Source organism: Sinocyclocheilus anshuiensis, unplaced genomic scaffold (assembly GCF_001515605.1).
Source record: "Sinocyclocheilus anshuiensis isolate Anshui unplaced genomic scaffold, SAMN03320099.WGS_v1.1 scaffold1932, whole genome shotgun sequence".
Taxonomy (NCBI): domain Eukaryota; kingdom Metazoa; phylum Chordata; class Actinopteri; order Cypriniformes; family Cyprinidae; genus Sinocyclocheilus; species Sinocyclocheilus anshuiensis.
In genome coordinates, this window is record NW_015555985.1 from 230,733 (window position 1) to 243,514 (window position 12,782).

Below are 12,782 nucleotides of genomic sequence, written 5' to 3' on the forward strand. Positions count from 1 at the left end.
GTTTATTAACAAAAACGAATAAGATGAGGCATGTCACACATGCTGCACTATATACAGACTAACAAATTACAGAAAGTTTAGCAAACAATGAGGAATCAAATAAAAAAAATTATAAAAGAGAGCCTCCATAGCGTAACGTGAGGTAAACAGCAAAGATATCAAGCTTTTCAAAATGAAAACAAAAAGAAAAGTAAAACTAAAATTGCTGTCGGTGACAGTGCTTGCATGTTTTTGTCCCACAAGAATACCAACATGTTCACCTTTGGTTTAAGAAGCGGTCTTTTACTTTACTTCAGCATGAAAACCATCCATCGTTTCCTCAATATTCGCGTCATTTTTGCTGCACGCAGCTTCGCGCTCCTGAGGCGGCGAGTATAAACCAGGCTCTACACTCGAAGCGCTGCGCAGCTCAAACGAGTCGCGCGGTTTCGTTATGCTTTCAGTTTCGTTTGCCGTTTGATGTTTTCTCACATGCAACAGAAATGCAGCGTTTATGAGTTAAACAATGCGGTGGTTGCGCCAGTGCGACCACACACAAAATTTAGTCGCACCAGCAGAAAAAATGATCTCAAAATGCGCCCATTTGGTCGCACACTGGAGCCCTGTGCAGTACAGTATTTATTTATCCTCAGTTGTTCAAATCGCGGTAATCGAATGCGGTTATAGGGATAATTAAAATATGAAACGGAAGTACTAACCGTGGGGTATTTTATCACGATTTATCGTCAAACCGGTAATCGTTACATCCCTAAATTCAGTAATTGCAAAACTTCTCTTGCAGTGTTCACTCTCTAATTTTGTACCGCACCTCATGCTTGATTGCATAACTCAGGTTCACTAGAAGGTCTCAGCCATGACATATCTGAAAGACTACACCCACCAGATAAAAATAACATGATTTGATTAGATGATGACCATGTGATTTTTTTCCTGTTCATTTGAGCTTTTGATACTTTATTTATTTGACTGAAGGCCCTAAGGCAGGGGTTTCCGATCCTGCTCCTGGAGAGACACCTTCCTGCAGAGTTCAGCTCCAACCTGCTCCAACACACCTACCTGGATAATTCCAAAGACCTTGATTAGCCAGTTCAGGTGTGTTGAATTATGGTTAGGGTTCAACTCTGCAGGAAGGTGGGCCTCCAGGAGCAGATCTGGACACTCCTGAAACTCAGACTGAAGAAACATAGAGAAATAATTTCAGATTGCATAGAACTTTTGCCAGTATTCAATTGCGTCAAATCATAAATAGGACATCACACACAAGTTCTTAATATTAAATGAAGATCCACCGATATGCTTTTAAAGACAGAGTCCAGTATCTCTTTAACGTACAGTATTTTATTAAATTGTGCTGGTTTAAGAAATTATATTGCTCCGCGAACAGCCTCCATTTTCAAGTTTTTATCTAATGCAAAGTTTAAAAACCTGATACAGGTTTTTAAATCACTTTTTTATACTATTTCAATCTGTTACTCACCATGAAAATAGCCAAGGAAGCTGGTGTGGCATTATAACATCAACCAGCCAGTATTCATTTGCATGCTGGCAAAGCCTCAAATGGGCAAAACTAGAAACAAAGTTATAGAAAATACACGGGGAAATAAAAATACAACTTAAAAATATATTTATTTCATTTGATACCTGTTATGCCAGCAGAGAGTTTACTGTTGCCTAACCCTAAAATTAAAGGAAAATAATTTTGATTAAAAAATCTCATCCCAAAAACATGTCCTATATTCAGCCTTGTTAGTTTGAACAGAAACTATTAAAATAATTGTCATTAATAGAAAAAAATATATATATAAATATTAGATGAAAAACTTTCATGAAAAATACTCCATACGACTTAAATGAAAACTAACGGAAGTACAATAAGTATAAATTGAAGGACCAAAATGACTAAAACTACAACAAAAATGAAATAAAGCTACATAAAAATAAAAAAGCACGTAAAATTATTAAAACTTGAATGAATTAAAGTGGAAGCTGAAAATATAAAAATTATGGCTAAATCAAAATATGAGTAAATACTAAAATAACACTGCCAATGCATTTTATCAAATTAATTCTTTGAATACAGAAAAGATTAATAATTTTCATGTATGTATGATGTTGAAGCTGATGACTGAACTTTAGACTTCATGTTGCATATTTCTAGTCAGGTTCATTTTAGGTCTTCATTGTTGTGTTGCTTGAAGTGAAGGTTTTGTCATGAGCAAGGAAAACCAGACCGAATCCTGTAAAGCCATCACGATGTTTGTCTCGAAAACATCTCTCAGCACATGACAGATGTATCTGTTGAATCCCACACATCTCTTTCATTTACTCTCCACGATGGCTCACTTCCCACTGCTCTCTCTCTCTGTGTCCTTCCCATGCAGCGTCTTTCAGAATACTGTGTTCTCGCTGACTCCTGGGTATAAGAATGTCTCACTTTTTTCCTTTCCGTTCTTCTTTTTCTCCCACTTCCCCCTCGTCTCTCAGCGGATCCTCTGGTGGGAAGCATAGCTACTCAGTACCTGACCAACAGAGCAGAGCATGACAGGATAGCTCGACAGTGGACCAAGAGATACGCCACATAGACGGCGCCCGCTCGCCCTCCCATCCACCACCCTCTTTCTTCCCAGCTTCCCTTTGTCCACCCGTCCTTCCTGCACTCTTCTCCAGCGCCGCCCCAGTTCCCATCACCCGCAGGAGTGTAAAGATCCAGGAGAAGCAACTTTACAACGTGCAACAAATCTTTATAGCCTTTACAATACGGACTTCTGTGTATATGTCATACTGATTCTACCCCGTGTTTTGGGAGCGCAGACAGGACCCGCCAAGGTGTAAAGGCTGCCGGAGTAGAATTTTGTAGCTGTAGATTTAGTTCTGTTTAAAAGCCTACTTGCAAGTCTTGCTTCTTTGGGATATAAAAAATGTATTTTGTGATGTAATAAGGAAAATGTTCCTAAAGTCAACCAAATATTATGGTGCATTTTAGCCTAATTCATTATCTGTATGAAGTCAAAGAAAACAAAAAAAAGATAAAAAAAGAAAAACAAGCTGTAGATTATTAGAAAGGATGTCATTTATATGAGACCCACACTCATTTCCAGTTCTGTGGTACATGCTGTTGTGAATCTGTTATATCTTTGTCAGTTTGTAATGAAGCGATCTCATTGAACGTTTTGTAGTTCAGCAGAAATGAGCCACCACTGTAACATCCCCTCGAACACAATAAAAAAAGAAAACTGTCCCCCGGGTCAGGTGTTGGTGTGTGCTCTTGTCTCATGTCTACTGCACTCTTTACACCTACATTAAGATCCGATCAGCTCACAAATGATGGACTGTGCTGAAATAAATTCATACTTTTATTCAGCAAGGAATGGATGTAGTCAAATGGAGTCAAAAGTGACAGTAAATGCTTTTAAAATGCTACAAAAGATTTCGATTTTAAATCAAAGTTCTTATGAACTTTGTATTCATCAAAGAATCTTGAAAAAAAGTATCATGGTTTTCCACAAAAGTAAGCAGCAACTGTTTTCAACACTGATAATAAGAAATGTATTAAAAAATACTAAAATCGTACCGACCCCAAACTGGACTGGTATTGTAAACAGGCTTTTATTATCTTGAGAGGTTAAATTTCTTTACTTTAAATTCTTTATTGTGTTTTTAAACGGGGACACTATACTGACAAAAAGCACCATCTTTCGGCTGAGACGTTAAACCGAGGTCCTGACTCTCTGTGGTCATTAAAAATCCCAGGATGTCTTCGAAAAAGAGTAGGGGTGTAACCCCGGCATCCTGGCCAAAATTCGCCCATTGGCCTCTGACCATCATGGCCTCCTAACCATCCCCATATCTGCTGATTGGCTTCATCACTCTGTCTCCTCTCCACCAATAAGCTGGTGTGTGGTGGGCGTTCTGGCGCAATATGGCTGCCGTCGCATCATCCAGGTGGATGCTGCACACTGGTGGTGGTTGAGGAGATTCCCCCTTCTATGTAAAGCGCTTTGAGTGCCCAGAAAAGCGCTATATAAATGTAAGGAATTATTATAATTATTATTATTTAAAGGGCCTTATTTTCACACTTTTTCCTAATATTTATGAATGCATTTTAGGTTCTTATTTTTTATTTATTTATTTTAACCCCTTTCAAAACCACAGCTACATATGCCTGATTTTTACAAGGGTTACATGAAATAACCGCGGTTACTTTTTTTTTTTTAATATAAGGTATTTTCTATTATGTTCAGTGAAATTTTTGAGCCTGGTTGTTTGGCTGGCAACTAATGATTATTTTAATAATTTATGAATCTGGCTTTTTTTTAAGTAATTGCATTGAAAAGAAGAGTTGTTTTCTGTAGCTCATTGAAAAACCTTATTCTACATCCTTGTTATTCCACAGTCATCACAGTTAAAGACAAAAACTATTTTTTTATACAGTTTTAAATTATTTTACACAGTATGACCATTAAATCACTAAATTAGAAATGATATTAATATATTATTAATATTTATTAATATACTAATATGTTATATTTATTAATATTTTAATAAAAAATAAAAGCACAAATTTAACTGTTAAGAATTGATTCTTCTACAGGAACACTGCACATTTACTCTTAACTTCTGGTTTTGTAGAAAAATATGAGCTATATATGAAGAAATAAAATTATTTGCTTACATTGATTTTATTATTATTATTATTTATTAGTAGTTGTATGTTTAAGTTTTGTATTTTTGATGACTTCATTATTTTTCTAAAATATGCAAAATTAATTTAGAACATATTTGGCTATGGCCTGGGAGTATGTTGGGCTCTCATTTGTGGTCATGCTTAAAAAAAATAAATAAAATCATGGCGCTGGCAAAATATCTACTGTAACATAATGAAATACTTGCAGTTTGCATGTTGCTAGCAAAACATTTCATCAGTATATACAGCTCTTTTTAATTGGCCAAAAAAGGAGAACCAGGCTTAGAAGCATAATGATCTAGCCAAAACTAACATGTATGACTGACACGAGCAGCTGTCCAGCAAAACCTGCCTGTTTAAGAATACTTCCTGTTGATTTAGTGTCATATTGGGCCACAGCACTGACTTGTGGACTCACTAACTCCACAAAACACATGGGTACGACATTCATTAGCACTGTTATGTCATTTTTGGCATCCATGAGGGGTCACTTGGTCTCTTGTGTATGTCTCACATTCATATTGGCTCTGCCTTCAGGATGTTTCTGTAGTCAGAGTGAGACGAGATTTTTTTAGGGTCGCTCCCAAAAGAACATCCGTCACTGGTCTGTACTCGCTGTGGTTGAAGTGAAATTCATTCTGACCTGTGCTGATAGTGTCAGATTTACACCCATGAGGGCAGGGGAATGTGAACTAACTGCTCTCTGACTCAACTTGAATGTTTGCAGCCCCCTGGTGGCACCTTTCTTAATCACACTATTCTAAAAAATCTAAAAAAAAAGTGTATGCATGTTATATATCATTACTTTAGTCTATTTAATAAAAATGCATATTTATTTATTTAACATCAATGTTTTTTTAACTTTCTATTCAGCAAGGATCCTGGGAAGAAATAAATCATAGTTTCCACATATTCATATTTAAAAATATTAATATTATGTTTAACAATGGATCCTTATAGTAAAGTAGTTAACTTTAACAAGGAAACATACTTCTAAAGCGCTTATTAACCTTAGTTAATGTTAATCTCAACATATACCAATACATTATTAAAATCAAGTTATATTTGTTAACATTAGTTAATGCATGTGAATTAACATGAACATTTTATTAACTAACATTAACAAAGGTTAATAACTGCTGTATAAAATATATTGCTCATTATTAGTTCAAGTTAATTCATGCATTGTTAAAAATTAGACCTTATTGTGAAGTGTTATGAAATATTATTTTCCACAAAATATTAATATTATTATAAAATCTTATTTATCAGCACAAATGTTTTCAACATTGATTTTTTTAATTACATTATATATATATATTCATGTCAAATTCATAACTGTATGGCATGTATTACAGTATATATGTATGTATATACTATTTTTTATTTACTCTATGTACATTTTTTTCTTATTTTTATTTACTATTAGTAGTAGTAGTAGTATATGAGTTGGATTGGATAATAGTTTTGATGACTTCACTATTTTTCTAAAATATGGGAAATTATAATAATAATGAATAGGTGTGTCCAGACTTTTGACTGCAAAGATACAAATTCCAGTTGTTAAAGCAAAATGTTTTGCATGAATGCAGTTCAGCTGTAAAGCTTTGTGTTAATAAAGGACCTGTTGGAGACAGAACTTCATCTCATGGCCACACGAGGGAGACAAACTATAACGTCCCTTCCTCTCACTGCCTGCTTTGTTCATAAATGGCTTTTATTTAGTTTTTCAGCTATTTGCCTTTGATTATTTATTCCTCTCATTGATCCCATCAGAAAGAGGTCTCATTAAATGAGCTGCGGCAGGTCCAGTGAGAAATCACGGCGTAAGGAAAGGATTACTGATGAAGTGCCCACACACACAGCCCAGCGTCATATAGAGCCTCAGATTCAGTCAATAATGAGAGGGGACGCTCTGCTCTGATCAGGGCTGAGAGGACAGACCCTTCGTCATGAGTGATGTCTGTTGAAGTAAAAATGAGATCTCACACTCACCTCACTTCAGAAACCCATTGGCCTTGAGGTCTTATGGATGAGGGTTTTCTTACATGATGGTTTCTGTGTGGCATTATTGTTGTTGTGTGGGATGGTTTGCACGTAGATCCATTTTCTGCTCCTGGTGCTCAGATGTGTCCTATAGCTTAATCAAGTTTACTAAAGCAATAACCCACTGGAGGCTGAACAAAGCGGCCTTGTTAAAATCACTGTAACAGACATTCACAAGTGGCTTATTGATTTTATATACCACCAGAAATAGAAAAAAGATAAGACAATAAATGTTAAATAGCTACTGGCAACCCGTTACCAGTATGGTTCATTTTGTTAACATTAATGCGTTTGGTATCATAAATTAACAAAGAACAACGTTTTACAGCATTTTTTTTTTAAATCCAGGTTAAGGTAATTTATAAATATACTATTAATTTTTAATTTGTTTGTTTATAATACATTAAGTTTATTATTATATCTCATTTGTTAACGTTAACGCATTACTTAACATGAACTAACAATGAGCAATATATTTTACAGCATTGATTAACTTAATGTTAGTTACAAAATATCATGTTTATGTGAGTTCACAGTACATTAATGTTAGCAGATATAACTTTAGCAGAGATTAACAATAACCAAGATTAAAAAATGCTGTAAATGCTGTAAATTTTTAGTTCATATTTAACTTTAATATATTTAATATGAACTATGTTAATATTATTTAATATGAACTATATTTAACTATGTTGTTAAGTTAAATCGGATTGTAGAAGTAATAATAATATAAATAATAATCATATTTAAAATATTTATTGTTAATATATTATTATAATTTTTATGAATGAACTATATTAGTTGAATTCGTTCATTATTGTTATTAATAAATCATCATCAGAGTAAGCAGTTCTTCCATTAATATAGTTCATTAGCTGAATGAACTATGTAGCTTTTAGAAATGAACATAAACCAAGATTAATAAATGCTGGGGGGAAAAAAAGTTATGTTAATTTTAGTTAATATTTAATGCATTAACAAATTTAATCTTATTGAAATAATATGTAAAACAATAATTTATTTGTAGTTTATTATTTATAATTAATTCCTGACTTAACTAACTATATTAGATAAACAAGTTGTATTATTTTTTGGTTTATTATTAATGAAATATATTTTACTATAAACAGTAAGCAGTTCTATCACTAGTATAGTTCATTAGCCAAATAGAAGCTACATAGCGCCTTGATACATTAATGTTCAGTCGCATATGCGTTTTATGATATGGCTCATCCTATCAGAATCAGAACAGAAGCTGTTTTAGGGTTTAGAGTTAACATGATAAGCTCATTACGTTCTCATAAGCAGTGTTCTGCCTATTAACCCCTCTTTGGCCATGTTAGTTATTACCTGTGAGACAAAGGAAGGGGTGGAAGCGTTCAGTCAGTGAGTTCAAGTGTGTTGTAGGCCTGTGAACACCAGCCACGGCGATAGGGCCGTCACAGGCCTCTTGTGCGCGGTTACAAGTGGAGAGCACAAAGGCTTAATTGAGATGAAGTGAGCCGTGGATTAGTATGGGTGCTGCTAAATGCCCTCATCCTGACTGACAATAGAGGCCCTCTGACGACCCAGCCTCCTCTTTTGTTTTTCAAGGAGCTGCGTGTTTGAGTTTGCACAGCAGACGATTCTTGAGAGCTGTAAGCATGTCAAAATTAGGCTGTATGTGAGTGAGTGTTAATCGGGTTCGGTTTGTTGGTTTTTCATTAAGCAAATGGGGGGGAAACTCAGAGTTATAAAGATATGAAATGTAATTTTCCTAAGACAAGTGCAATGTTTGAGCCAAAAGTCCAGTTGCACAAATGTGTTTTTCCTATCTGTGTTTTTTATGATGTTTCAAACAGAAACTAATGTTCAAAAGTTTGGAGTCCGTAAGGTTTTAATGTTTTTGAAAGAAATCTTTTATGCTCACCAAGGCTGCATTTATTTGATTAAAAATAGTAATATTGTGAAATATTTTTACAATTTAACATACCTGTTTTCTATTTGAATATATTTTAAAATGTAATTTATGCCTGTGATGCAATGCTGAATTTTCAGCAGCTATTACTCCAGATGACATGATCCTTCAGAAATCAATCTAATATGCTGATTATGTACTCATTAAACACTATTATTATCATGAGTGTTGAAAACAGTTCTGTTCAAATGAACAGTATTGAAACAGTAGAGAAATTTTATAATGTTAAAAAAAGATTTTTCACATTTGATCAATTTAATGTGCTGAATAAAATTATTCATTAAAAAACTTAATGTTTTTTTAAAATAAATAATTTCATGTTTTATATGGTGTAAATTTATAGAATGTATTATAAAAAAATAATATATATATACTTCAGAAATCAATCTAATATACTGATTATGTACTCATTAAACACTATTATTATCATGAGTGTTGAAAACAGTTGTGTTCAAATGAACAGTTTTGAAACAGTAGAGAAATTTTATAATGTTAAAAAAAGATTTTTCACATTTGATCAATTTAATGTGCTGAATAAAATTATTCATTAAAAAACTTAATGTTTTTTTAAAATAAATAATTTCATGTTTTATATGGTGTAAATTTATAGAATGTATTATAAAAAAATAATATATATATACAGTGGGTACGGAAAGTATTCAGACCCCCTTCAATTTTTCACTCTTTTAAAAAACTTAATGTTTTTTTTTAATAAATAATTTCATGTTTTATATGGTGTAAATTTATAGAATTTATTATAAAAAAATAATATATATATATATATATGTATGTATGTATACATTTTGCTATAGATCAGCCTATATTAGACATTTTTATGTTTTTAAAGTGGCAGTCACTCAATATAATGTGACAACATGCCCCAATAGTGATTTATATAAGGTGTTTAGTGAACTGTATATTTGAAAATTAAATTGTTAAGTGATAGCAAATATTTATATTGTTTGAAAAGATTTATATTTTGAATAAATGCTGTTCTTTTTAACTTTTTATTCATCAAAGAATCCTGAAAAAATGATTGCAGTTTCCAAAAAAAATATTTGGCAGCACAACTATTGCCAACATTGATAATTCTAATAATAAATCAACATATTAGAATGGTTTCTGAAGGATCATGTGGCATTCAGCCTGGCCATCACTGACAGATAATTTTATATACCTGCGATTTAACAATTTTAAAGGATATTAAAATAGAAACGATTATTTTATATTGTAATAACAGTTTGCAAGATTACTGTTTTTTTTTCTGTATTTTTGATCACATACATGCAGCCTTGATGAGCATAAGAGACTTCTTTAAAAATCATTACAAGTCTTACTGATCCCAAATTTTGACCAGTAGTGTGTGTATACACACACACACACACACACACACACAAACACACAGGTAAGTACAGTAGTTTTTTTTTGTTTTTGTTTTACAGAATTTGTATTAACAAATTAAGAGTTTTGCATTCCATCATTAATACTCCTCACTTCATTTTTATACAAAACAGAAGCATTTCAAGCAGTTTGAGATGAAATACAATCCCTGTAGACCCCAGTTAGGTCTCACCACATTCTTTCATTAACAAGTCTTCTGATTTTAGGCACTGAGAGGTGTGAAACTCTCACACTCGAACCAGTATGTTCCAGAATCATAATATATCGATCAGCCGTGTGTTTTGAGACAGCTGATTGCATAGAGTGTGAGGGTTTCTGAAGTTTTTTTTGTTTTATTAAAATTGCTTAAAATGTTGCTAGAATCTGAGTAAACCTCCTTCTGAGGACACCCTAAAAAGAAAATTATGGTTAATAAATGATTCTAAAAAAGATTTAAATGATTATTTTAGGTGCAAAGAAGAGTTTGGGTTAGGGTAATTGTGTTGTAATATAAATATGTAGATAGCTTGGTACATGTGTACATATTTCTGGGTTTGTCTTTATGGTGCAACTATATACAAAATATTTTGGACTGGAAATCTAGACCTCTTTACCAAATTCCTTATATCTTTTTAAAAGTGTTATTGGCATGAGTCTTAAGACTCCTAATGCTTTTGTTCCCATCTTTAAGTGTAAAGCTGTCATAGCCAACAGATGGCACTGAATCCACATGCATGAGGCTTCTGGCCCACAAATTGGAGAGCCTTTGTCTTCATGATGATGCTGGGATAGCTCGCTAAGTAGCTCCTCAGGGAGGTTATTGTAATGGCAGTTTTAGCAGTCACACACCAACACTAGATGCTTCCACAGATCGCAGCTGCTGCTGGGATTACTGCACTGTTAACCTGTCAATTTTAAGAAGTGCCTGCAATCCCCTTTCTCTATCTGCAGGAAAAATGCCAGGAAACAAAAACCATCAGCGCAACTATTAGAAATGCTCCTTCAGATTCTTGGCAAAATGTTCCATGCCGGAGATGTTTATCATTGAAGGTCTCGACTAAAATAAAAATGTCTATTTCTGACATTTTTATTCTAGAAAAAAGCAAATGGGTGAATCTCACGAAACCCAGCAAGAATGTGTTCAGGTCCCATTTCGGCCCCCCATTCAAAAATAAATAAAGTAAAAATAAAAAATAATTTGCATACAATAAACAACAGTAAATCACTTAATTTCCATTAATTTATTATATTTTTGTACTAGCTGTTGCAGATCATATTTTGCCCCAAATTCAAAAGAATTAACAACTAAAATTAAATAATTTGCATAAAATAAACACAACCTATTTTTAGGACTTTATTATTTTTATTATTTCTGTAACAGTAAACCACTTAATTCCCATTTTTCATTACATTTTTGTACTAGCTGTTAATCATGTTTTGCCCCAAATTCACAAGAATAATAATAAAAAAAAAAAAAAAACTAAAATAAATATAAAAAAAATAAACAATTTGCATAAAATAAACACAACCTATTTTTGGGGGGCTTTTTTTCATAACAGTAAATCACTCCATTCCCATTATGTCATTATATTTTTCTATTAGCTGTAGAATAAACACAAAACACACTGATGTTTTTCATAAAAATTACAACACGTTTTATATGATGTGATTTTAAAGAATTTATTAATTTAAGTAATGAATTAAATAAATTAAAAAAATAAATTGATACTTTCTGTTGGCTAAAACAACAATTTGGTATTTATGTTACCTTTTACATTTTTGCTGCTTTATGAATTTTGTATTTTCAAATTGTTTTACTAATTGCATTATTTTCATTACAGTGAAAAGCTTAATTTGTCTCCATCTCCCAAACGCTCAAGGACGTTTGGTATCTGGGCTCTGGACGTGATCTCAGCCACACTCCGCCCCAGTGCCTTTCTTCCCGGAGGTTTGTGAAGAGCTCACTAAAACGTGGAAGGCTCCCTACACCGCCCGGTCACGTTTTAGCTCTTCCCTCCTCACTACCCTTGATGGTAGGGCAGTCAAGGTGTACGTGGATGTTCCCCAGGTGGAGTGTGCGGTTGCGGTGCACTTCTGCCTGCAAAACGCCACCACTTGGAGGAATTGTCCGCGCCTCCCATCCAAAGCCTGTAAGATGATGTCAGCCTTGGCTGCCAAAGCGTACAGTGCTGCGGGCCAGGCTGCCTCCGCTCTTCACACCGTGGCCATCCTTCAAGAACACCAGGCCAAGGCACTCAAAAAACTGCACAAGGGTAGTTCTGACCCGGGGTTGATGCAGGAGCTACACAGGGTGACAGACTTCGCCCTTTGGGCGACGAAGGTCACACCGCGATCCCTCGGGCAGGTGAAGTGTACAGTGGTAGTCCAGGAGCACCATCTCTGGCTGAACCTGGCTGAGATGCGTAAAGCTGACAGAATCCAAGGAGGAAACTCTTCAACAGGGGCGTTGAGCTCACCGCAGGAAGAGGGCACACTAACATCTGGGCCCCCACTCCCGAGGGAGGGCCGGGGGCATTCACCACCAATGATGCCTGTTCCGCTGCTGACCCTTCGGTCAACCGTACCCACATTCTCAATAAGAGAGCATCTCTGGGTCAGATGTGTTGGGATCTGTCTCTGAATGACACTCTGCTTCCTCACGGTCAGTCTCGGCACACTATTGTACCACTCAAGAGGTTGCGGTTGCAGGACGCT

General features: G+C 34.5%; 1 protein-coding gene across 1 annotated transcript in view; it reads left to right on the forward strand.

The window, feature by feature from the left end:
• The window catches only part of LOC107676084 (ubiquitin-conjugating enzyme E2 E3), a 48,377-nt gene extending 45,133 nt beyond the window's left edge, over nucleotides 1-3,244 (forward strand). Inside the window, exon 6 of the mRNA XM_016470606.1 lies at nucleotides 2,485-3,244. Coding sequence (XP_016326092.1) covers nucleotides 2,485-2,582 — 98 coding nt within the window. The 3' untranslated portion in view covers nucleotides 2,583-3,244. The remainder of the gene's footprint in view (nucleotides 1-2,484) is intronic.
• The last annotated feature ends 9,538 nt before the right edge of the window (nucleotides 3,245-12,782 follow it).